At 49.2% G+C, this 26,828-nt stretch overlaps 1 protein-coding gene across 50 annotated transcripts in view; it reads right to left on the bottom strand.

Moving 5' to 3' along the window:
• Positions 1 to 26,828, bottom strand: part of MICAL2 (microtubule associated monooxygenase, calponin and LIM domain containing 2) — a 265,639-nt gene that overhangs the window by 93,755 nt on the left and 145,056 nt on the right. For 20 of the 50 annotated variants that reach the window (XR_010147477.1, XR_010147476.1, XR_010147479.1 and 17 more), the window contains 10 exons: positions 26,516 to 26,665; positions 24,938 to 25,060; positions 23,666 to 23,884; positions 23,333 to 23,434; positions 21,993 to 22,118; positions 16,853 to 16,915; positions 10,390 to 10,497; positions 9,169 to 9,355; positions 7,581 to 7,669; positions 6,244 to 6,346 (listed from right to left, as the gene is read on the bottom strand). Coding sequence is in view for 33 of the 50 variants with exons in the window: in XM_016920387.4 (XP_016775876.4) it covers positions 6,244 to 6,346; positions 7,581 to 7,669; positions 9,169 to 9,355; positions 10,390 to 10,497; positions 16,853 to 16,915; positions 21,993 to 22,118; positions 23,333 to 23,434; positions 23,666 to 23,884; positions 24,938 to 25,060; positions 26,516 to 26,665 (1,270 nt within the window). In the remaining 17 variants the exon portion in view is untranslated. Of the gene's footprint in view, positions 1 to 2,322; positions 6,347 to 7,580; positions 7,670 to 9,168; positions 9,356 to 10,389; positions 10,498 to 16,852; positions 16,916 to 21,992; positions 22,119 to 23,332; positions 23,435 to 23,665; positions 23,885 to 24,937; positions 25,061 to 26,515; positions 26,666 to 26,828 lie in introns of those variants that run through there. The other 30 variants (XR_010147486.1, XR_010147482.1, XR_010147484.1 and 27 more) reach the window with 12 other exon arrangements.

The following is a 26,828-nucleotide window of genomic DNA, read 5'->3' as shown; positions in this document are numbered from 1 at the left end:
CTTTTTGAGACAGAGTCTCACTCTGTAATCCAAGCTGGAGTGCCGTGGCATGATCTCAGCTCACCGCAACCTCTGCCTCCTGGGTTCAAGAGATTCTTGTGCCTCAGCCTCCCAAGTAGTTGGAATTAAAGGCATGTGCCACCATGCCCAGCTAATTTTTTTTTAGTAGAGACAGGGTTTTGTCATGTTGGTCAGGCTGGTCATGAACTCCTGACCTCAAGTGATCTGCCCGCCTCAGCCTCCCAAAGTGCTGGGATTACAGGTGTGAGCTACCGCACCTGGCCCATGTGCATCATAATTAATTTACTTCCTTTAAAAACCAAGTAGGAATACTTTTGTAAATGCTTGCTTTTTCTTTTTAGCGTTTACTTTTAAAATTTGCTTAAGGGTAAATTGCCTGTTCATAGCCTTTGCCTATTTATCATTGACTCTTTAATCAACAAATATTAACTGATCATCTACACTATGAGAGGTGCCCAGGAACATCTGTTTTAAATGAACCTTGAAAATACCATGCAATGAACTTCTTTGTTATTACATTTAGTTCATATTTTTCCCTAGTCTAATGGTCTATTTAATATTTTATTACTCTACATTAAGTTTTAAAAATGTATATAATCAGATTTGTGTCATGTTTTCCCTGTGTGGTGTTCTTCCTATTAGAGGATTTATGCTTAGAAGGTTATCACCCCATATCTAATCAATACTTAATTCCATTTAATATTTAATTATATGGTTTTCCTTTTAAAATTCTAAGTCTTTAATCCAATATCTCTGAATTAAACACTAGTCTACCAAAACTATGTATGTAGAATGCAATATTCAAAAAAAGCAAACCAAAACCAAAACAAAATGTTCACATAAGTATGGGACAGCTGACTTTCACAAAGTTGATTAAACTTCCCTACGAGGATGCCTCAGAGACTTAACATGCTAATGAATCTTGCGAGTCTCCAGGGTGGGGGAGGACTGGCAAGATCAGTACAAAATATTCCTCAAATGTTGTGATCATGGACCCCTTTGTTGGTGAAGCACCACTTGGGGTGTCACGCTTTGACAATAAAGTGACAATTTTTGTCTGCTTTACTCCCTGCTGTATTCCTAGTACATAGTAGATGCTCAGGAAATATCACATAGTTGAGCAAACAAATGAGCACATGCACAGTTAAATATAACAGATCTCATCTAGTACAGCAATACTGAGCCACATCTCTAAGGTGCAGGGAGGTGTGGGGACTTCGCATGGTTCCCTGCTGTACCTAGGGCTTAGAATAAGGCCTAGGACAAACATTTGCTGAATAAATGAATGCATAAAGGAATGAGTCACTTGCACAGCCCAGCACCTGACTTACAGTCCCTAACATCCCTCCTTGAATGGAAGTGGGAATATATCACCCAGGTAAGAGTACAGAACCCTTGGTCATGACCTGAGGCAGCTCTGAAGGTAGATCCAGGCATCAGAGACCGCAGCCTCAGGAACACCCATTTGGAGGTGCCAGGGACCTCATGAGGTTCCCAGGTGACTTTTCATACCAGTGTCAGAAGCCCAGCTACACCCAGCCAGGAAATGGCAGGCATCCCACCCAAGGGAGGCTGAGGACCAGATGACTTTGGCACTGCCCAGGATAGCCAAGTGAGGCTCCAAATCTTTCCCTTAAACACAGCCTGGAGTTGCCCGGGACCTGCCATGAATACTATACTTAGGGTGGTGCTAGGGCAGGGCCTCACACCATAGACACTGAATACCCTGAGCCTTTGGGACAGGAGAGGTCTCTTAGGATGGCAGTGGCTCTCCATCTGATGAGCACACTGCCAACTTCATTGCCATCCTAATATTGATGCCCAGTCCTTCCTCCTTACCTTCCACTTGCCACTCAGCTGTGCACCAGCGTGAAGGGTTCCAGACCAACCTTTGCTGAATAGGAACCTAAATTAGTGTAAGGTTCATAGGGAAAGCTCTCCTGTAGAGCCACGCTTGGGTGTGCGGGGGAAACGGGTACAGGTAGCCGTCAATACAGTCTGTATCTAATCGCTGAGGGGACACTGACCCTCACCCACTATGCCCAGCATCTAGAACAGCAAAGTACAATGAGTGTTCAAGAAAGAGATCCCAAAGCCTGGCCCAGGAGCATTGGTGACAGTTTCCAAATATTACCCAGGGGTAATATTTCCTTTCAGAGTGCCCAGTGCAGCCCCAGAGAGTCCTGTGTTACCTCAAGTGCAAGTCCCGCCAGCAGTTTAGGGAAAATGAACCCCCTACACCAATCCCTGTGTGTGAGGTTTTAGAAGCTTCCACGGCAAAGAAGAGAGGAAACAATGAGCTTTATAAAGAACAATATTTATTTCCATTTACAGCATCAAATACCATAAATAAAGCTAAACATTGTTTGTTTTGCTGTGTGCAAAATACAGGGTTCCATGTGGCACTGTAAATGATTACCAAAGGTCACAGACATGCGTTGTGATGAGATGGGGAGGCTAGCTAAAGAGGAGGCTGAGAGGGTAGGAGAGCACTCTTTGGTTGACATTCTATAAAGGGAGGGAGACTCTGTAAGAGAAGATAAGACAAGAGCAACGACTTTGTACTGGCCAGGATCTGCACAAATGCAGTGAGCGTGCAGCATGCAGGGCCAGGCAGGCAGGCCCAGGGGTCAGGGTGGTCTGGGCCGCATGCAGGACAGACGCCCACCGCAGCCTGAGACCGCGAGTGTTGCCTAGGACAGCTCCACTGTGCTTGGTGTGTTGTTTCTCGTTAAGAGTGTATTGGTGATTATCCTGCTGCCCCAGGTACAAGAGTCAGCAGAAATGTATGCTTTAAGCAGAGTCACAGGGGCCTGGGGCTGAACTGAGTCATTTCTCAAAGATATCCCTGCCTGGGATGATCATGGCTCTAACTGAAGCTCTGGCATCATCTGGGGCTTTATGAGCCAAGGGAGATAAGAAGAGCCACAGCAAAACCCTTGGGTCTACAGTGCAGGCTGCAACCAAGGCAGGATTTGCTAGAATATTTGTGATTATGTGTTCAACCTACAGAGCATGTGTCAAGCTTGGGATGAGGCCTGAGAGTAATTAAGTTTTTTTAAATCCCTCCAAATAATCACCTATGGTTTTGATAAATGACATTAACAATCTTTACATTAGAGCCAATTTAAGAAGGCGCTGGTATGTATGAGCTTTTTGAGGCTGCTCAAAAAGTGTTCTTTTCAAAGGTGACAGAGGCCCCCTCATGGTATTGTTTCATGATCGAGGTCGACCCTCCCAAGAAAGTAGGTAGCTTCGCAGGCGCAACTGGAGAAGCATGCACGCAGGCAGACCCAAGGGAGAGAGGAGAGGCGGGGCATGCACTTGGGGTAGACCAGGCTGCCAGCTCCATGGGAAATGAACACAGACATGGGTCTCAAGCTGAACACCCCCCCGCCATGCTGTTAGCCAACCATGCCACCAAATGAGTCCATCAGTATGCAAGACACTCACAGTTAGTGCAACCAGTACTGCTGGCGGAGAGGACGGGGTGCGGAAAGCGGGTTGGGGGTTAGTACCACTCTTTGAAAATTGGCAAGAAAACCAGTCACCTTAGAGCAGAAGTGTGTCAGCCAAGAAGTGGGTGTAGCACTGGAAGGCTGAAATGAACTGATGGCCATGGTGTAAGATTGGAAAGAGAGAGAAAGATAGAAAAGAGAACTTAGTGTGGGGAAAAAAGGAAATGATTAACATCACGAGAAGGCACCGGAGTTGAAGATAAGTCAACGATCGAAAGAGGGAAACTTCCTCTGAAAGAGTCGCTGTTTGCTTAGGAGAGATGAACCTTTCTGGTTGTGACCAGCTACTTGTTTACAAGAGTGGATGCACACAGTTTGCATCTTGCTCCCTGATATCCTCTCTGCCCCCATTTGACTCTAGTGTCTCTTATTCATTCTTGAATATGTTGCGGAGGCCTAGAGGCATTCAACCTCTGGGGTCCACCCCTGGGTGTTGGTGCTGCCCACCAGAAAGGTTCAACATCTCAGAGCATACAAACATCTCAGATTTCTGACAGGCACACCCTGTCTCACCACAGTAATTCAAACCAGTCTCCTTATGGCTGTACATGACAGTCAGAGATTCCGACTCGGGCTTCATGGAACACTCCACAAAGCATCTCAGCCTATCCTGAGCTGAAGATAATCACAATAACATGGCCGTTCACATCACGACCTCGAAAATTTACTTTCTATACTCAAACAAAAGGAATCAAGGGTTCCTCCCACCATGCTGAACATTAAAATCCCAGCAAAAATTGGAGAAAACACAATGCAAGTCATCGGACTGAGAACAGTGCCAACAAGGACAGAGGCGCCAGTTCCCACAGAGTTGGCCACGGCCATGCCTCTGTTTTTCCCAAGGATTTCAGGGAAGTGTTTGTAGAAATGCACCTCCTTCTTCCCGCCCCATAGAAACTGTCATCTCAAAGCTCTCAAAGGTTCTGACTCCTCACCCACACCCAGGCACACCTCTTAGTTAATCCAGAGGCATCTCTAGTGATAACTCCACAGAGCTATCTTGGGCCCAGCAACTCCAGATACACTGCACACCATAGATGGCCTTTCTCTGGCAGCCCCTCGATTGTTCAGGCAGACCCTGCAGCTGTGTATGTCTAGGCAGCGTGGAGTAGGGAGAGCTGAGGACTCTTCTAGATACCCAGAATGAAGAATGTAGGTGGACCTGCATGCTCATTTTTACCCTTACTAATGCATATTTCCTGTGGATCAGTCCATAAATAGCTTCCACTCCCAGCCTTCCCTGCCAGTCAAGATATGGTAGAGCTTCCCCTGGAGGTCAGACTCATTCCTTTCCCAGGGCAGTGTGAAAATGGTTTCTGTTTTGACCACATATGTGTGGCAGCGGAGCAGCTAAGCAGTCAGGATGTCCACAGGCTATGCTCACTGGGCAGGCCACGCTTCCCAGCAACAGCCTGATGTGCTAACAAACCCCCTCAGTCCCAAAGGACACCACATAAGTGGACAGAGTCTTCCACTCCACTTGGCCTGACCAATATGGACCCTGCACAGCCTTGGCTCAGCCTGCAGCCTGGGCTGGGGGATCTGCTGGGAGCCACAGGGGCTAAAATGCCATCAGTTGAAAGAGCTCATCTTCGGCACCGCATCAGCTCCATGGTCAAATGCCAATGGGCTTTCCCTGCAGTGCCCATTAGTGGGAAGGGAAAATGCATGTTTGTAGAATCTGTTGAAACCCCACGGTTCTTTGTCATTTGGCTGTGAGTTGGTATGGGGGGGAAAGCCTTTAAGCTACTATTTAACATCAAAACAAGGGAGCAAAACAGTCCTCCTTCCAGGGGGACAGATAACAGCCAACCACACACTACTCCGTGCTTTTGTAAGTTGAATTCTATTCTGCCCTTCTACTCTCTTCTTCTAAAATAATTATGCTTTCATGTTGTAAAAAGTATCCTGCTGCTGACAAGTGGCATCTGGGTACCTAAGTCAAAAGGCACTGGTCAGGAGATGGCACACTCATTTTCATGTGTGTAAAATCTTAAATCATCCACTTTGCAGGCAGTGGCTTTGATAACTCACTGCAGTGTTCAAGGGGTTTATAAAACTGGTTATAAGCTTCAAACCCATGTTTAGAAAAATTGACACTCATAGAAAAAAATGCTTTCTCTAGGCTAATTAAAATTTAAAAAATTGAAATGTAAACCCAGAAGTATGGCTCACTTTGGTGTATATATATATATATAAAAGTACAAAGCTATAGAAAAGATCCTTCATATCATCCCTGGCCCTAGCACCGTGAGTAGATGTTCACCCTGATAAGGCCAGGCGGAGGTGGCCCATGTGAAACTCTTTGGCTTTGAGCTAATTGCTTAGAGAATGCTAGGCTTCCTGGCCAGAGCCTGAGCAAACTGCAAACGCACTGCCATCTGAAGCCTCCCTGGAAATGTGAAGGCACTTTGGGGCAGCCAGCCATGTCAGCGGAGCTTGACTGGGAAGCACCTGAGCACCCAGTTGCAGATGCTCTCGAGGGAGCCCTCAGATTCCCTGTACATGGCTGCCAGGACCTCAGAGAACGCCCAGAGGAGTGGCAGCCCCAGGCTCAGGAGCTCGTACATGTAGCAGTAGTTGTAAGCATTGTCCCTGATATGGAGGCCAGCGGCTTGCAGGAGTCCCTGCATCCAGTTACACAGGTCCCTCGGCAGCCTGAGGGGCCAGCCCAGCACCTTCCTAAAGAAGGAGGTGGAGATACCTGGGGGGCTGCCTTCTGGGGTGCCAATGGCGGCCACTGCGCAAGAACTTTCGGTGGGAGTGTCTCTCCGAGGGGCTTCCTGCTCTTGCCATGTTGCCTCCTCCTGAGAAAGAGATGGAAATGAGGGCATTTGTCTGTAAGTCTTCCAGAGGACTACTTCAACAAAGCCAACAGCCAATACAAACTGAACTCGCCAGACCCTGCAACCAGCCCCCACAATAATCTCAGCCCCCCGACTCATGCTGAAGCCGGTGCTGAACACGGGCACTTTTCTAGGGGCCAACTGACCATAGGAGTCACGAGCCTTCAAAAATATGCATGCCTTTTGATCGGCAATCTCACTCCTAATGATATACATCAAGTAAATAATTTGAAATATGGATAACAATAGGCATACTAGCATACACTGTAAAAACATTTGTAAGATAAAAAATTCCAATGACGTAAAGATCCAGTAATACAGAAGTAGTGAAGTAAATTATTGACCATTTATAGACTAGAATCTTCCAAAGGCATTAAAAATTATGCTCCAACAGGATTTTTAATGTCATGGGAAACTATTCTTGATATACAGTTAGTGAAGAAAAGGAAGAATATAAAACTCTAGGCATAGGATTCCACTTTGGTTAAAATACATTCACATAGAAAAAAGCCTGGAAAGGGATGTTACAAAATGTCAACTGCGGTTTTCTCAGGGTAGAGTGGTTACAGGTGATTTAACTTTGTTTCTTTATATTCTTTCATTCCCATGTTTTTACACTGAACCTATATATTTGGCTAATTAGAAAAAAGTTTTAAGTTATGGGTTGTTGCTAGTGGTAGATGATTAATCAAGCCCGAGAGAAGATATTTGCTAAGAGATGCCAGAAGAGATGCTTCCACAAACCATCTATGAATTCAGTGGGCTGGTCACTTTGTTGACTTCGAGAGCCTGGGAGAGGACTTGGAAAATGTAGAAGGGTCGGTCCTATACCAGGCATTCTTGCAAACAGCACCTTGTGGCCAGGTGGGTTCCAGGTACAGAGGGCCACGTGGCTTTTGTGTGGCTAAGCATATCACCCCATCCCTGCCACATGGGCAAGCTCTTCCAGGCTTCTTATGAGAAGCCAGCATGGCTACTGTCCTGGGAGCTCATCTGGAATGGGACACACCCCAGAGGCTGTGGAACCGACTGAAGCAAAAGAACCCTCCACACCAGGAAGCAGAGGCTTTCTTCTTTATCTGTGAGTCATCTCAATCCCTCTAGGGCCAGCAAAGCTGGCCTAACTTTGAGGATCACTGGAAACCCTTATCAAGGGGCCTTCCCCGTTTCACCAGCATGTTTGAGACAAACATACCTCTCTTTGTTGCTTCAACTCTGCCCGTCTCTTCCGTTGTTTGCTATTGGTTTTACAGTGAATGAAGTGAGGCTTGCAGTAAAATTTGCCTGTAAAAAGAGGCACACACATACAGAAAAATTTTTCTCCTGTAAACTAGAGCTAAGCAGACAAAAGCCAAGTGCCCGCCACTGTCCAAGTCAGAAAATAGTAACGATGGAAATAGCTCAGGGTGGCTCAAACTTGGGAAACGGCTTCTGTCACCTTCCTTAAAGAAGTGGCACTGAGATGACGTAGGAGGGCCCTTTGCTGCCTCAGAGACAAGCTCCAGCAATGGGGGGCTCCCGGGGATGTGGCTAAGACCTTCAAACCATGCCGGCTCCCGTAGGGTGGCATGCCCGCACCCGGAGAGGGCATGGGAGCTCTGAGCCCCTTCTCCCATACCACACCCCATGCCTCTTTTCCATCTGGCTGCTCCTCTGTATCCTTTATAATAAATAGGACAACATTTTAAAAAAAAAATCCCCAAATCAAACTGAGGCCAAGTTTCTTCATAAGACCGGTTGCCAGGCAGCTAAATAGACAGCTTCGAGTATGAACACCCTCAATCTTTCTTTGTGGAATACCTGGCGGGTGGGAAAGGCTGAGAGCAAATGGCAGCAGTGATGGGGAGGAAAAGACCCAGACGGGGCACACACTGGGAAACTGCCACTGCCCAGGACCACTGTGAGCCTTCCAGAAAAGCCTTCCTTGCTCACTGCTACACTGGTAACAATAGCAATAGTAAAAATTGTAACAGTAGGGGACACTTACATAGGAATGACTGTATGCCAGGCATGATGCTATGAGCTTCACATGAATTAACTCGTCAGTCATCACAACCACCCTGAGAGCTAAGGACTACCGTTAACCTCATTTTACAGATAAGGAAACTGAGGGACGAAGAGTTTAAGTAACAAGCCCAAGGTTCCATGCTTAGGAGGTGGTAGAGTCTGGAGTGGAACCCAGGCAGTTTAGTTTGAGGGTGTGTATTGAGCACCATGCTATACTGCCTCTCGTTATAGGTGACAGAGCAAATGTCAAGTGCTGAAAATTAGAAAATAATCATTCGTTCCGACGAGCACGATTCCTCCATTGATGTCTTTGTTAGGCCACTTATCAGACGGAATGTCATTATGATGGTTATTTTAAAAACACATACTATGTAAGTAATATTAACATTGCATCATTTGGTGAACCTTACTGCATGCCAGGTGTGGTGCTGAGCATGCAACGGAGAGTATCAGGTTGGATTTTCTTGGCCATACAGGGACAATGGAGGGTGGTGAGGCTACATAAGAAGAGGTACATAGAGCCCTGGGCACACAGGTGCCCACCAGGATCTGGTATGCCATACCACAGTGCTGATGCTACCCCTTCCCTGGGACCACAGGCAGCCTCCCCTTCTAGCAGGAGCTCCCAGTCTCCCTGAGCAGCTTTCCTGATGACATCATACTTCCTTTTGGGTATGTTTGGGTGTCCTAGAGCCACCAGAGGGACAGGAACCTGAGCCAAGGTCACACCTGAGGCCAAGGCCAGAGCCCAGTGCTGCCCTGGCCCCTGGGGTTACCTTCATCGCAGTCAAAGGTGTAGGCGGCCAGGCGCAAGGTGGTGGCACAGATGCTGCAGCGGAAACACTCCCGGTGGAAGAAGTGGCCCTCGGCGCTCAGCCGTTCCATCACGTACACACGTTTCTTACAGAAGTAACATGTGTCGCTGCCTCCCAGGTTAAGGGGAAATGACTTTCGCATAGATTCCTGGGGATCGGGAGAGAAGAGTGGGTGTATTATGGCTTATCCCGAGCCTTCAAATGCCAGGCCAAGGCTTTTAGAAATTCCACACTGAATGCTGGGGACCTCGTGGGCTTCTGCTTCCTGCTACTGCCACTGCAGCAAAGAGGGAGGGGTAGGAAGATACACCCCCAACCCAGACCCCAACCCTGCAGGGGCTGCTGTTAACTGTACTCCCAGACAGGCCCGAGACAACAAGGTGGGCCTGGGAGGGGCTCTCCCCGAGGTTGGCTGCTCTGGTTTTGGGGTGGGAGTGATCCTGGTCTGACGGAGTGGGCTTTACTTACAACCCTGTCCACCCCATGATATTCTTTCCAGGATCTGTCCTTGGGATTAAGTGTCACCTGGTTCTGGACAAAGGTCCTGAAACTGGCCTGCTGAGGATGTTTTAGGTGTCCTGTTCCCCTGCAGTGGCACAGGTTGGGTGAGGAAAGCTTGTGGCATCAAATCTGGTCAGTTATAGTCCTAATTGTGAATTGGGAGGGCACGGGCCAGGGCAGCAGTACCCCTGGGCGATTCCAGGGCAATGTGCCAAAAGGAAACAGAAAGAATGGTCAACTAAAATTCCTGGTGATGGCAGCGAGCAGCCTAGTTTAGAGAAAGGGAGAATTCAAATCAAAGGCATATTTTCCCCATGACTTTTTTCTCAATCCAATGCACAGAGTCTGTTCAGGTTGGACACTAAACACTGAAAGTGATGGCCATTCAATTACTCTCACGGCCTCACCTGGGCCTTTCTACCAGGCCGTTCTCCAAAGCCACAGACAGCAGGAAGATCTCTATTTTCAAAAAGACCGCAGGGGACCTGAGTCAGATCTGTCTTTAAGGAAATGCAGGCTCCCTTTAACTTCTGCCCTGATTCAGCTCATTCTCAGCCCCCTCTTGTTCCAAGAGAAGAGGAGCCTCGGGAGGGCCAGGGCATCCTCTCCACATCCCATGTGCCCGCCCTGGGATGCCAGAGCCAGTGTCTGTGGGTGAAGGCTGGGGGTGCATGTCCTTACCAGGTCTGGAGAGGTGGCCTGGGCCTTAGGTCTGTGATCATTCATGTACAGATTGACCAGGACTTCAGCTGCAGCCCCTATTCCGCTGGACACTTTCCCTACCGTCAGCTAACCAAGAGCAGAGGCAGAGGAGACAGAGACAAAGGTAGAGGCCAGTTAGCACCCAGGAGGAAAACACAAGCAGGATGGATGGGGAGAGGGCTCCTCACCCACATGCAAATAGCACCCCACGACCCAGGAGAAGCAAAACCAGCCAGGAGCAGAATGCGGGGATTCTGGAGGTGGAGAAAAGAAACTAAATAAAACCCTGTGGCCGCAAAAACACAAGTACTCTAGGATTCCACCTATATGTGGTACCTAGAGTAGTCAAAATCGTAGAGACAGGCAGTAGAACAGTGGTTGCTGTTGTTTAGTGGGTACAGAGTTCCAGTTTTACAACAACTAAGAGTTCTGGAGTGGGAAGATGGTGAGGGTTGCACATGAAGGATGTATTTAATACCACTAAACCGTACCCTTAAAAAATGGTTAAGGCTGGCCGGGTGTGGTGGCTCATGCCTGTAATCCCAGTACTTTGGGAGGCCGAGATGGGTGGATCACCTGAGGTCCGGAGTTCAAGACCAGCCTGACCAACATAGAGAAACCACGTCTCTACTAAAAATACAAAATTAGCCAGGCATGGTGGTGCATGCCTGTAATCTCAGCTACTTGGGAGGCTGAGGCTGGAGAATCACTTGAACCTGGGAGGCAGAGGTTGCAGTGAGCTGAGATCGTACCATTGTACTCCAGCCTGAGCAACAAGAGTAAAACACTGTCTCAAAAAAAAAAAAAAAAAAAGTTAAGGTGGTAAATTTTATGTCATGTATATTTTAACACAATAAAAAAATTCAAGGAAAAAAAAGATTAAAAACCAAAAGCCTTTTAGTCCTGGGTGGGCCGCCATGGGACTGTTACATCCACCGTGGGGTGCAAGGCCTTCCAAAGTTCCTGAGCCTCTCATTGCACAGATACGTACATGAATCCCAGAGAAGGGAACGGTCTATCTGAGGCCGCTTAGCAAATAAATTCAAGATTCCAGACTGTACTCTGGTCTCCTGCCCCCCAGCCCTGGGGCATTCACAGCTTCACTCAGCAGGGGCATGGGGTAAACGTGATACTCAGACCCAATCATTACCCCAAAGCCCCCAAAACCTGCGAGTTAGACAAGCCAAGCAAAGAAGAGAAGAAAATCAGGAACCAAGCCCCCTCAGACAGAAAGGTAGACTGCCAGACTGCGGCCACCCTCTTCCAGAGACCCCTTGTTCCCGGAGGGCTGCAGGCAGCTGCTCAGGGACCAGCAAGACCAGGGGAAGGGTATGGGCCCAGCTCCACCATGGGCCAGTGCTGAGACTTGGCGTAAAGCACAGAACTTCTGAGCTCAGTTCCTCATTTAGTAAAATGGGGAGAGTTATACCTGTCTCCCGAGTTTGTGGGAAGGACTGCACGAGAGAATGTGTGTCCTATTGCCTGGCACTTAGCAGGCTCTGGGCCAGGACTACCTTGTGTGATATTGTGATATGGTCGGAAATACATATTTGGACTCTGCCCCCTGGTTCCTGAGGCAGAGCTCCTAAGACCTTTGTACCTTTCTGAGTGACAGCAGCATCTGATGCAGAGATCCTAAATCCCCTGGGATTTCCTGGGTGATAGGAGCATCCTTTGCTGGAATGAGGTGACTCTTCAGCTCCTGGATAGTTTCAGGATGGGGCTGGTTGCCAGGGGAACCAACCCTGTGATTAAAGGGTTGGAACTTTCAGTCCCACACACTGACCTACAAGGGCGGAGAGGCTGAAGGTTGAGTTAATCACCAACAGCCAGTGATGTAATAGATCATGCCCTTCATAACGAAGCCTCCATAGAAACCGAAAAGGTTAGGGTTTGGAGCTTCTGGAGGGTGGACCATGCAGAGGCCCCTGAAGGGCAGTGCCTCAGAGAGGGCAGAGAGGTGCCCACCCTTTCCCACATGCCCTGCCCTGTGCCTCTCCTCACCTGGCTGTTCCTCCCTATCCTTGATAAGATCCTGTATAATAAACCAGTAACCGTGTTTCCCTCCTCGGGTTTAACTAATTTGCAAGGATCGCTCGTAGAACTCAGGGAAAACCTTTCCATTTATAGATTTTGTTGGTGGGGAGAAACATCCCCACTTTATTTGGTGACCAGAGGTGAGTGGTGTGAGAGTAGAGAGAAGCAGTTTTTTTCTTATACCTTGATTCCTCCCTCCCTTCCCTCCTCTAGATTCAGCCTGCCCTAGCCTGCCTTGAAGCTCCCAGGTCCCTCCCAGCAGGACCACAGCCCACCCTGCCAACAAGAGCAGTATGTGGAATGGGCGCACACTGGGCAGGTAGGACAGGATGGGGACTGCAGCAGGCTCCAGAGCTAGCGCCAGGCAAGGTCAGCTTGGAGACAGCGAGGTGGCAGCTCTGCCTGGGCCCTGGGGTGCATGGCCCAGTGACAGGTTGTGGGTGCCTGTGCTCCTGAGGGTACCTACAAATGCCTGGACCCCCACCAAGGTGTCAAAGAGCTGGGGAAGGGGTGGAAGCTGACAGCCCAAAGAGCATGGCACAATTACACATACCCCCTTCTGCAAACCCCAGCTTGCTCTCCCCTTCACCCCTCACCCCCGGCTCTGGAAGCCTGCTCTGGAAGCCCACCCTGGTATCGCTGCAGTCTCTTCTTGTGGGAGGTAAATACACATAGCATGAGATTCTAGAAACACTGCTCCTGATCCCAAGATCATAGAGGGAGGGAAGCTCTAGGTCCTCCCCAGCTTCTGAACCCAGCCTCTGGGAGATGTGGCCAGAGAGAGCAGCAATGGAGGCTGCAGGGCCTCTGGGCAGGGGTTGATATCCATCACCACACCAAATAACAGTAACTTGTGTGTGGGTGAAATGATGACTTCCATCAAAACCCAAGACTGCCCTTGGGAGGCCACATCTAAACTGATAAGAGAAAGCCTCAAATATAAAGCAGGGAGTCCAGGGAACTGCAAAGCAGATGACGGGCTCACCACAGCTCCCCTATTCCTGGTAGCAGTGCCCATCCTCAGGGCCTAAGGCTAACTCACTGGCTTCCAGCAAAAGCACAGGCACTAAATAGGGCTGAGCAGGGAAAGGAGTGCCCGGCAGACTGGTGCAAACAAAGCCCAGGAGCTCCTTGCTCCCTTTCTCATTAGGAAGCCCAACATTACAGCAACTTTGGAATGGTCATTCCAGACCATGTGTGTGGCTTTGGGGCCTGCAGAGGACATGGATGCAGGCTTGCTGGGGGTGTCTGATCCCTTGAACTTAGACAGATGGGACCTCATCAGAGTTTACCAAGCCTGCCACTTCTTGGGAGCAGCTGTCAGGCCTGGCTCCCCCTTCCACCCTGGCCTCTACTCTGGCCCAACCTGGGAGGGATTAGGATTCTGCTTCTAAGCATACTGTCTGCCATTTCCAGGAGGCCACAAATGCCAAGAAATTTAGCCCCTGCTTCCAAGAAAGGTTCAGGTGTATCAGCTCAGGACAATAAGCCATTGTTTGCCTGATGTTCCATCCCCTGCTGGGGCCCCCAGCTTGGCCCCTCAGATAGGGGCTATAGGATACAAAGGACTTCCTGGGCTTTGTAGGAGGAAAGGCAGGGAGGTCAGTTATATTCTCAGCACTGCCTGCCCAGCCCCTTGTGTGACTGCCTCCACTGGCACAGTGTGTGAACTGGCTCCACAGTATTCTCCCAGAAAGGCACCACAGTGATGCCAAGATACCCATGCACAATTACTGCCTCCCCTGAGTAAGCAGAGACTATACTTTTTGGAGCTTTTAATACAAATCCCTAATGAGACCTTATTAACTACTTAGCTAATAAGCACTTTGTGCACTGAGCTTCTGAGCAACCGTGACTTGGGGAGGCATTACTGAAGCATGCAGAGGGCTGCGAGGTTGCTGGGAGGTGCTGCCAAAACTGAGCAGCTGCAGAGCTGCTCCATTGTCCTGCAGCACAGGGCACAGTCTGGGTCATCTGCGCAGGGGATCCAGGATAAAGACCACACCTGGTCCCACCTTTCATTAGGTCCAAAAGCCCCCTTTCTCCCCGTGGCACCCACACATCCACCCCGAGACGGTGACATTCCCTTTTTTTTTTTTTTTTTTTAAAGTGAAATGGAAGCACCCTTAAGGAAATCAGTACTGGGTCTCCTACCTGCCCTTCCCAACCTGATGAAATGCATTCCAGAATCACCAAGAGGTAGACCAGCACTTCTTTGAGAGGCCACAGGGAAATAAGGTGATGGAGAACTTGTCTCCTGGGATGAGGGGAGAGCCTTTGAAGCCAACCCCAAAGGCCAATGTGAAGGTGAATGTTGCCCTGGGCATCAAGGGTTATCTTCTATTTCTTGACAGCAGGACGGCCTTACCAGCTCTCAGAGTGAGGATATAACTAACTAGCTGGCTTCTGTTAGCTCATTGCTCCTCAAACTATCTGTGGCTAATGACAGGTTTTTTCTTTGTAAACATTTAATCCACTATGGCCTGTTATTTCCAGATACAATGAAAATAAACTAGAAATATGATCACACACTTGAATGTGTGGCAATATCAAATGGTTCTACAAGTTTCCAACACTTACTCTCTCTCACTTGCTATAATCATGGGATTACAGCCCAGTCCCTGCCTGTGGCCCACACTTTGAGTAGCACTGCTCAGGTTCTCACGATCCTGAGAAATAAATGTTCAACTCATGGAGAAATCCTAGATAAGTCACCCTGGTGTGGACCTCAGGGTTAGAGCCAGTCCAGTGGTTCCTACCAAACAGAAGCATGCATTGATGGCAAGACACCACACTCCTGGGGAGGCTGGTCAAGAGAAGAGCTTATAATTAGGCTGGGAACAATTCATCTAAATGCAAAGTTGGGCAATCTGATGATCTGGTCAAAGATGATCATGTTCTAGCCTCTAGTTTTTTAAGAACTAGTAATTTCAAAGTCCCATGGGACTGCTTTTGCAACCCTTTAAATACCTCTCAATATTCTTGTAATTTTCAAGAATTTAGGTGTTTTTCATTACCTTTTCCTGCCTTTTGAATTCTAATTATTTTTCAGCAAATTAATTAGAACATTTCAGGAGGGCAATCATCTTGCATTACACGAGGTTAACCTCACATACGCCATTTCCCTTCTGTGAGCCTCAACTTCTTCATCTGTAAAATGGAGAGACTTCCACCAACCTTGCAGGGCTGAGGAAAAGACTCCTGAAAGAACCTGGGCCATGCAGGAGGCACGCGGCAGATAGTGAGTCCAAAGCACGGCCATTGGGATAAATGCTTGAGGGAATGGATACCCCATTCTCTGTGATGTGCTTATTTCACATTGCATGCCTGTATTCAAACATCTCATGTACCCCATGCATATATACACCTACTACGTACCCACAAAAATTAAAACAAAGCACGGCCGTTTGGGCAGCTTTGCATTTCCATGTTCTGGGACTTCTCTCTTGTCTTAAATCACTTTCCTCTGCACAAGAGTGGCATGGCCCACACAGGAGGAGCTCCCTGCCTCCTCTCCCCAGAGCCAATCTAGATAGAAACACGGCGACGCAGCTGTTGTCACACGCACCCATGTCAGAGGCTGCAGACGATGGCTAGACCTCTACAAAGAGGCATTTTCCAAGTGATCCTGTGACCCCACGCAGAATGATGGTCCCCGCCTAGATATCAGAGCATTCCTCACACTGCACCGAGCTGGCCCATCTCTTCCTCAGTTTGCACTCCCTGAGTGACCTGTCTTATTCACCTCGACATTCCTGGCACAAGGCAGAAACTGTGAATGCAGGAAAAAGTAGGCTCCAGGCCCTGTTTGTGTGAGAACAATGGAAACGTTCCTCCCTGTGCCTGGAACTGAGCCAAGATTACCAGGTGTCCGGGCTACACTTCTCTGCTAAGTTTGGCCACCTGTGGCCACACAGCCTGCCAGGAGCATCGAGCAAGCCCACGTGGGTAAGGCAGCAGTGAGAGCAGAATGTGCAGGGCCTCAGAAGAGAGGGCTCACAGGAAGGGGGGCTTTTGACAGGTAGGGCTAGAGGTGGTCTGTTGGATCCACTTGGGCAAGGACATCCTCACTGAGGAGTCCCTGTATGAGAAGACATCAGAGGACAGCCTGTTGGATCTGATTCCTCGGCCATATGCCCAGGGCTGGGGGTAGGAGGGCAGGCAAAGAACTGAAATCACTGTGTTCAAGGGTGTCTGGAAATTACAAGTTCAGAGCTGAGACGCAGGCAGGCCTTAGGGGCTGTGAGCTCCCAGTACAAGCACATGTCTGCCCACCTTCGTCCCCTGGTGCCAGGCACTGTACTGCTGCTGATCATATGCGCTTAACTCCCAGAGCCCTGCAGGTGGGTCTGATAATCCCCCTTTGCAGGTGAGGCAGCTGAAGTTCAGGGAGGCTCTAACTCACCTGAGGATGCACTGTTCTCAAATGGCTGGGATGAAAATGGAACCCTGAAGGTGACTTCTTTTCCTTTAGAAAGAGAGGGATCAACATGCATTTTAGGTAAATAAGCTTTCTTTCCGAATTCTCTTCCACTGGGGAAAGAGAAGCTTTACAGGATACTTCAGGCATTTTGCATAGGTTAGGACATTGCAGTATTCCAGTTACCCTCAAGAGTAGTTGCTGTCCTCTCCACTTTATAGGTTAAGAAACTAATGCTCAGAGAGGTTCACAAACTTGTCCAAGGCCACACAGTGAGTAATTGGTGCTCTGAACTGAAGTCTGATTTGAAACTCATATCCTTCTTCCACACCAGCACTCTGCAAATTAAAATCCCCCAAGCTGGGATGCACACAGGAGACCTCCAAAAGGTTGCCTAGCTCTATTCCCAGGATAGAAGGAGGAACAGTGAGGTTGGAGGCAGCCTTGAGACCTGTCCCTGAGATTTATCCTCCTACCAGGTCAAACAAAGGCGGGATGCCCCAGACAAAACTTCCCAGCATTTCCCTGTTTCTCTCTACTATGCAAATCTCTAGAGTAAACCCTGCAAATCCAGTTTTAAAACAAACACCCCAAGGGTAGAGAAAGCTCCTTTTGCAATGCTCAGTGCTCTTCTGACCCTGGAGGACTGAGGGGCAATTCCCAGCCCAGTGAAGGCCCCCACCCCTCCCACTTGCCCAGCTGTGCAAACGCTCAGTGCCTTCTTGTTCCTGCAAGAGCTCAACAGCATGGCAAACAGCCAGCAGCCAATAGCCATTCCATGGGCCAGAGCAGCACAGTGGCCTCCCTTCTGGAAGAGCGAAAGTAACTAATGGCTGATAGGGAGCCGAGATCACAGAAGAGGGCTGGTTTGGTGGGATAGATGAGGAAATGGTGCTGGGGACATAAAACTGGGCATAGGTCTCACAGTCCACAGGCTGGAAAGACAGACTCTGCCAAGGATCTGAGCCCCCCGTGAGAGCCCTCAAGACTCCCTGTGACCATTCAGGCCAAGAAACCCACAGCACCACTCTGAATTTTAAAGTGGAATATCAATCTGAGAGGGCGGGCAAGTGGAGTCTGAAGGCAGAGCCCTGGCTCCCTGTCTTGGAGTCAGCAACTCAAGTTTGCATCCCTGTGAGTAACAATTGCTCCTCATAGTAAGTTTGGCTAAGTCTGTTCCCATGAGGAGATTATTATTCACGGATCCTCGGAATCAGTGTGGAAGACCATAGGGCAGGAACAGAGACATGCTGCCTGCCAGGAAGTTGTCAAGGACTAAGCATCAGTTTCCAAGTGCATTTTTCTTCCTCTTGCTCCCCTGAATTCAGGTGAACTTGGGCCCATTGAGCAAAAAGAGCAGCCCAAAATCTGTTTGGAAGAAGTATTAAGGCCCCAGACTCTAGGAGAGAAACTCCCTAAGCTGCACCAGGATAGAATAAATCTGTTTATCACCAAATCATCACCTACTTTAAGGAACAGCCAGTTCTCTCCCTAGAGAAGGTTGTGATTCTGCCAAATTCTGCATGTGCAAAGCCCAGTGCTGAATCAATGGTGGGGCAGAGTTTGGGGAGCGAGGGAAGTCAAGGCAATGGGTGAGGCTGGCAATATCCTTTCTAAGACTGCTTGAAACCAGAAACTCACCACTCCATCCATAACTGCCTAAAATGGCCTCACAGTGTGACCTGCATGAACCTGCGAGTGTAGGTATTCAGAGAAACTGAGGCACAGAGAGGCTAAGTGACTTGCCCAAGAGTCCATTCTAAGAGGTCCTCCATCATTCCCAGCCATACTGTGAAAGAAACATCAGCCAATAATTAAGATGTTGGAAGCTGTCGAAATAGCCCAATTACATCATCTAATGGCCAACGCTGGCTAGGGAGAAAGAATTTTTTAAAAGAACAAAAATGGGGCAATTGTTCTACCACAACTGGGGAGGAGCAAGGAACAAAGCTGTAGAGGTGGGGACAGCAGATCTGGGGTTGGCCACCCCAAAGCCCTCCCTGTCCCTGAGTGTGAGGGTTTACATGCACACAGCCTCTGGGCCTCTGACAAGGCCTCCATGCATGCATGGCTTCTGCAGGACACAGGAGAGCACTGGCCTGGGAGTCCGAATGCTGGGCTCCAGTCTTCTCCCTGAGCCTTTGCCTTCTTACCTGTGACTCTGCTCCTGCTCAGTTCTCACCATCACAGGAAGAGCTCTCCAGCCCCCACCCAACCACTCCATTTAAAATTGCCACCCTTCCCTCCCCAGCATTCCAGGTCCGCACCACCAGCTCTAATTTTTTCATAGGAAATATTATCTTGCCCTCTAACACATTATATAATTTACTGATATATTGATTGTTGTAGGCTACTAGGGTGTAAGCCTCATTAGGGCAGAGATTTAACTCTTATTCATCAATGCATATCCTGACAGCCTGAAATGCCTAACAATGGATTTTCATTCAATAAACATTTGTTTACTGAGGGTGGTGATTCACGTCTATAGTCCCAGGTACTCAGGGGTGGAAGGCTGAAGCAGGAGGATCACTCGAGTCCCAAAGTTTGAGGACGCAGTGAGCTATGATCATACCACTGCACTCTGGCCTGGGTGACAGAGAGAGACCCTGTCTCCAGAAAAACAAAAAAATTAAATTTGTTGAATGAATGAATGTTCACACATTGGCTTTTGGAGTGACATTGGTGGAGAAAGCTCCTTTTGCAATGCTCAGTGCTCTTCTGACCCAGGAGGACTGAAGGGTAGCTCCCAGCCCAGTGAAGGGCCCCCCCTGCCCAGCTGTGCAAAGGCTGTGCCTTCTTCTTCTTGCAAGAGCTCACCAGCATGGCAAATGGCCAGCAGCCATGTCACAGACCAGATCAGCAATGGCCTCCCTTCTGGAGGAGCAAAATTAACTAATGGCTGATAGGGAGCCGAGTCCTCAGGGGAGGGCTGCCTGAAGAGCCAGAGACAGCGGCAGGCAGGGCCTCAGCCGGTGTGATGCTGATGTGATGGGGACACGCTTAGTGGCTGACAGCATCTCTGTCTTACCCAGCAGCTCTGCATGTTTCCAGCAGGCTGCTCCCTGCCGTCTCTTAGAAGGATCTAATGCCCGGTGGAAACCAAGTCAGGGTATTTGGGAGGTGTAGGAGCTTTTCTTGCAGCAGTTTTGGCCCCAACAGTGACCATGCCAGACTTTTCTGGGGATGAGAGAAAGGCAGGGACAAGAGAAGGCTTTGCCTGGCTCTACCCTGAAGGGCCCAGTCAGCTGGAGTGGGCTGGGCCAGAGAGAAGCAAGGTGTGGGCCTGGCTGACCAACTATGGGCACAAGCCACTGCCTGGTCTGTGCCTAGGTGCCTTCTCCCCTCCCACCATCCTGCCAAGGGTGCCATGACCTTTTCCCGTAGTAGGGAGTATACCCTGGGGAAGGTCCCTTTCCCTAACTGGGCAAAAAGCCTACCCTGCAACCTTGCTGATGGTGATGACAAAAATGCCTGTCTCCACCCATGTTGCTCACTGTAACATGAACCCAGAACCACTCTTACTGAGGAGGAGGAGGAGGCCCAGACAGGTCAGGAGACTTAAGGTCAAACAGCTGGCCTGTGGCTGACCTGGAGCAGGTGGCTGGGGATCTTGATATGCTGACCATGGCTATTTTCAGTGGCATTGAAGATCCTGTTAGTGTTTCTCTGTGTTACCTGCTGCTGCCCTTTCTGGGGTGCTTCCCATTAACACTGGTGGCCTCAGATGGGATGGGGCTGGTAAGATTCCTTGCTCCTTTCTTAGGGACTCTACCTACACCGTTCTCCTCACAGAGGTGGAGGCCAACAGGGGTGGGACCCCCAATTACACACCAAGAGGCAGCTTCTAATTTTTCACTAATGCAATAGCATGGAGCTGGTTTGTGCATCAGTGTAACAGCACAGAAACAGACCAGCACTCCTTCCGGCAGTGGCACGTGCAGCATGACACACAGAGCCTCGGTGGGAGCCAGACGCACTGGCTGTGAACAGAGAAGCACAGTTGGTGGGTGGAGTGGGGGAAGACTCCAAACCTACTCCACGAGCAGCAGCTCACGAGGTAGGCTTCACGCCCATTTCTAGATTCATTCATTCCAGAGGCCAGCCTTCCCAGAAGACAGACCCCCTCCCACCCCAGCCTGGTATTGTTCTCAGCACAGGAGGTAACAGGAGGACAAGTGAAAAACATGAAAAGCACCCCAAAACCCAGTCTTAATCATTGTTTGTGAGTGCATTTCATTAACTACTTAACCAAAGTTAGCTCCCCACTCTTCTCATCCTCCAGGCTGATCTCTGCACTACTATCTGAGCTGTACTTCTAGAACACAGAGTAGATCCTGCAGTGGCTTCCTATGACCCAGAGGATAAAATGAAATTCCTTTACACAGAGTGTGCTCACTTCCACTCTCCATGCCCCCATAAATACTTTTATCCCCAAGTTCAAGTCACACCAGACATTCCATCTTTCCATGTCACGTAAGCCCTGCCTGCCTGCCTTTGCACAGGCTAGCCCCTCTCCAAAACACCCTTGCCCTAAACTTCTCTCTAGCAAAATCCCCCCATGGAACCTTCAACACTCACTCAGTTCCCATATTACCTTCTCTGCATTACCTCCCCATCTTCTCCCCTCTCCATTCCTACAATCTTGCCCTTTAAACCTCTTATAGAATGAATGAATAGTGTTATGTTGTTTATCATGTGAAATTGCCATCTTATTAGGACAAAACAGGCAAATATCAGCAGTATGTGATGTGATATTTCGTATTATAAAAATGTCACTTATTTCTATGCTAATGTGCTATTTCCCATCTCAACTGTAGTAAGGGAACTGCACCGCCCTCTCTGTTTTCTCAGCATCTGGCACGAAGGGTGGCATATGGTGGGCCCTGATTAATGCTTGCTGAATGAATGAGCCCTGTTTGGCAAGCTTTTGTACACTGCCTGTTCTGCCGTGTTGTGTGCTCTAACACAAAAACAAAATCGAATCCAGCACTGGTGTAAAATATCTTACAAATTTTTATTCCAGCCAAGCCAGGCTCAAGATGTTTGTCTGTGCAGGTCAAGTGGAGCATGAGAACATCTGGGAACATGCAGGGAATGGGGAAAGCAAATTGTTCAGGACAACTACCTTTCTGGCAGGAGAAGCAGAGTCAACAGTTGATGGAGAGGAAGAAGCAGCTGGATCAGGAGACGGAAGGCGAGAGGGAGGAGATGGAGGATGAGTATGAGACAGGCCTTTAGAGAGTAGTTTATTCTGCACAGAACAGAAATAGAAGAAACAAGGATTATCCCAGGAGTCACACATGGTGATACATGCCTCAATCATGCAGTCCCATGCCTGTGCACTCAAGAAGGCAAAGAAAGGAGACCCATGTCTCAGGACAACACAGAAACCCCTGTCTTTGGAGCCAGAAAGGATTATCTGGCTCCTGGTTACACTGCATTCTGCTGCAACTATTCCAGCTCCCTTGTCACACCAAAATAGCTCATGCAGATTCAATCTGTTCCTGCCTACATCCGCCTCAGACACCGATGCCAATTACCAAAGCCCTCACCCTGGAGCTTGGTATGAAGTAGCAGCTGCGAGCTTAGGAGAGGAGAACCCTGGGCTGGTTTAGGGCAGGTGGCCACAGCAGGGGCCTCTATAGCTGCAGCAAGCAACTGTGCTAGCCTCCTGGCAGGCATGAGGAATCCTAAAAATGAACGAAGTGTAAAGCATCCTTCCCATGCCAGTGACTCCACCAAGTAGCAGAAGAGGAGACTAAGTGAAAACAGTGGAGAGGCAAGTTCTAGGGACAGGTGTGCTGTGAGGGAGGGAGGACTTTACACATACACCCACCTGTAGGATCTCATTATCAACTCTTTCATTTCCTCTTGAGCACATGCTCTTCTTTTCAGCAAATTTCCAAATAAGTACCTGGCTTGGAGGAGGCTGTACTTCCTAATTCTAAGGCAAAGCCATTCTTGTTGGCTTGACTTTATCCCATGGGGAAGCAGAGCCCCAGTTACAGCATGTGGTTGGCCTCATCATTCAGTATCTTCCTGATCAGGGCCACAGGGAGATTTCTCTCCCACTCAAAAACATCACAAGCAACTGGGTAAAGGCACTGTGATTCTGCAACTGATGACTGTTTCCTCTTTGTGTTGACCCTTAGGAAGCTCAGAGCCTGCTTGGAAAATATCTAGGGTCTACCGGCTTGTGCTTCTTATAGTAATGCCTTTCTCGATCTGTGTTTACTTTCCTGTCTTAGTTTTTCCTTTCTCATGATGTATTTATTTATTTTGAATCTTCGCATTTGGGTCTTTTCTAGATGCCAGCTTGTATTATTTGGTGGCTTGAAAAATAAAGAGCTCTTCATGCTATAAAAGGAGGAAGGAGGAGAAAATTGAGCTCAGAGCCTGATTCAAGGTCACCTGGCTGGATGTCCAGCATCAGGTTCCTGGGGGCTCTGAAAGCCCCATGTTTACCTGCGGGAAATCCCCGTGTCCAAACATGGAGGCAAGGTGAGCCGCCTTCTCCTTAATGTTCTTTGTGTGAAATTCCCTGTTGGCCAAGTTCTGAGCCCTCTTCTGCAGTGAAGGTGAGAAAGAAAAGAGAGATAGTGACAGAGACTGAGACAGTTGGCTTCCAAGAAGTGGGTGAGGGAGGCAGCCGGGGGCCTTGCCTGCTCACCACACACAGCAGGATGAGAGACAGGGGGTGGGCAGAGGGAGGAGGAACCCACCTGGGTAGGAGGAGGGAGGGGAAGAAAGGAAGTCACCCAGACACGGACAGAGACGGGCAAAAAGTGAGTCTTTCACCTGGAGAATCTTTTCCTCCACTTGCTGCAGCCGCCACAGCACCCCGGAAAGAGCCTGCGCCCTCGGGCGGGTAGAAGGCAGGGTAGCGAAATTTTCTGTCCCACCCAGCTGTAGGTCAGACTTGGCTCTGGCTCTCCAGGGCCTGCTCAGGCACTCGCTGCCAGCAGACACTTGCTTGAGCTCTCTGAGCACGTGCCCCGTCACGACCACAGAGGGGAACTGGGAAAGAGGGAAAATTAAGCTTCCTTCCCTACTGCGGCCCTTTCATACACCCTCACCATGAGGGATCCCCCGTGAAGACCAGAGACAAAGGGCGCACCAGGTGCAACCCTAAGTAAGATTCCAAACTAGCCCCAGGTGTTGACTCTCCACCACCTGCATCAAAATTGTCTGGCCTCCTCATTCACAATACACAGTCTGGGGCCTCACCCCCAACCCCCTGAATCAAAACCTCTACAATGCTGGTTCTCAATCCTAGCTGCATACTGACATTTAGGGTACTTAAAAAAAAACACCAAGCCTGGGGCCAACCCCCAGAGATTTCGATTGGATTGCTCTGGACTGGGCATGAGACATTGGTAGTTTTTTAAAAGTTCCCCAGGTGAGGCAGACAGACATAAAATTGCTGCATTGTAGTCACACTGACTTTACTCAACCTCCATCCACCACCTGGGAGCAACACACAAATCCTAATGCTGACCAGACAACTTTGTGGCTTATGGTCAATAACAGTGATTCGGTTCAGATTCCAAACTCAGGAGCACTACCTGCCATAAGCCACACTCCGTGACTGCCAGCTGCCTTCCCGCCCGCTATGCAGGTCCTCAGCTACTCTGGCACCGGGAAGGCCTTCGCCACATCCCAGCCTTACCCCTTCAATGGGTCCAGCCAAGTGGCCACCTGGGCCCATTCCAACATCACTTTTTCATTGATACGGAAATCAGCCTATTTGAATGGTCTGCAGATAATGCTTAGTGTTATAGGGCATCATACAAAATACCCTGTGGTACAGTTTATTTTGCCCTAGCAGCACCATCGAGAGCATGGTATTTGGTCAATTGATACCTCTGACTGGCTAAGGGATCAATAAAATGTATTTTGTGATGTTGCATACTTGGTTATTCTTACCTATAAGTGTGGTGACATCAAGGTGTGTCCAGAAAATCTACAATCAGCCCTACTTGGGGTGTGGGAAGAGCCACTGACCCCACCCATCTGGATCAAAGTCCCCTCTGGCTTCACCAAAACAGCATCCACTGGAAGGAGCCCTACCTGCCTTTTCAGAGGAGGTGATGGGCTGGGTGTGGCCTCCTCCGGCTTGGGGCAGCAAGAGTGAACAGGAGGGCCGGAGGAAGAGCACAGGACCGGCTTACCTATCCCTGAGACACGGCGTTCCTGGGAGAAGAAAGGCGAGTCCAAAAAAAGCAGCCACAGGAGACATGAAGGAAAAGGTGAGTCAGATTGAGAGGCTTGGAGGGAGAAGAGAAGAGGAGCAGGGAGACGAAGTTTGCAAGTGCAGAGGAAGCACTGGGCTGAGCTCCTGCAAGCCGGGCCCAGCTGGGAAACTTGAGCCCTGGCTCCCTGTCCATGTGAACAGCAAGTCCTGGAGTCCCCTTCTCATGGACAATGTGTGAATCCCAGGGTGGCTTTGCTTTTGGCTCAGACACAGGGCCTTAAGCAGGCACTGCCAGAACCCATGCCAGGCCAGGGTGGCTAGGCCAGGGTGGCTGGCCCAGGAGTCTACCTGGAAACAGAAAAGCTTCCTGCCCACTCAAGGACAGGGACGCTCCAGTGCTTCTGATGGAATTGAGCCCTCATCAGCACTTGGGGACTGTGAGGGGCCAAGCCTCCAGAATGGGCAATCAAGAAAATTTGTGGAGAGTTACAAGTCTCAAGGAAATGGCCCCCTTATAATAAAATCCCTTCACTTCCTGGAGAAGGTCAATTCTCCCAGGAGGGACACAGTCCACATCAAGACTAAGGAGACATCTATGGTTGCCTCAAAAGCTAATTAACTATGAGTCTGTCCTCCCAAAAGGAGTCTCATTCTGTCATGTGACAGGTGTTCACCATAGAAAAACCCAACCTCTTTTCCCAAGCTTCTGTAATGTGACAACAGCACCCTAAAGGAAGTTCAGGGGAGCAAACGGAACCACGAGGCACAGACCTCGGAGCCGGAGTCAGGAGGAAGCCTACAGCCTGACGCAGCATTCTGCCTCCTCCAGCCTCACACTAACCCCCATCAGACAAAACAGCCCCGCCAGGCTGACCCTGGTGCAGGGAGAGAGGGGAGTGCCAGGAAACACCTGGGAGGTTGGCCTTCAATACTGTGAGCTCGGACTCAGTTCCTCTGGTTTGGATGGATCTTCTCACTGTGGACTTTGTACTTTCCCAGCCAGCCAGCCTCTCAAAGCTCCTTCAAACTGTATCACCTCAAAACTGGCTGCAAACCAAGTCATGGTTGGAAAGCAAAACCAAATTAGGGAATGGATTTATTTAATGCAGAACCACCACCAGCAAACTAGGCCCATGGGCCATATCTGGCCTGCTCCTGGTTTTTGTAAATAAAGTTTTATTGGAACACAGCCAGACTCATTTGTTTAGGTATTGTCTACTGCTGCTTTCATACTACAATGGCAGAGTTGTAACAGAGACAGTATGGCTTCCAAAGCCCTAAAAAACGGCTATCTGGCCTCTTATAGAAAAGTCTGTTGACTCTTGATCTAGAAGGAGCTCAAGTCTCCTTGGGACCAGGCCTGGCTGGCGTATCTGAAGTCTATCAGCAGCCAGAACATTCCTGCTGAAAAGTCACCAGGAAGTTAGATCCAGTGAGTATTTGACATGACTCACCTGCTTCATGAGTGAGGGGTTCCGAGTGCTCTCCTCAAACTTGGCCAGCAGCTGATTCGCCATGGACTTGACTTTGTTCTGATTTCCACCTTCCTTACTGCTCCCACACTCTTGATTGGAGCCCAAGCTACGGCTGGAAAAGTTTGAAGGCTGCAAAGGTTGAAACGGGACACTGATGGTTGGATCCTGGAATCTGGATATCAGAAAGCAGACTTGGGGACTCAGGACGTGGGACTAGCTTCCCGCAGAAGGGCTCCCTCCATGGTCTGAGGAAGGGAGGCAGAGGCAGCAGGGCCACCCCCGCAGAGGCAAT

This window comes from Pan troglodytes, chromosome 9 (assembly GCF_028858775.2).
Source record: "Pan troglodytes isolate AG18354 chromosome 9, NHGRI_mPanTro3-v2.0_pri, whole genome shotgun sequence".
NCBI lineage: Eukaryota > Metazoa > Chordata > Mammalia > Primates > Hominidae > Pan > Pan troglodytes.
This window is presented reverse-complemented; position numbering and strand designations above follow the sequence as displayed.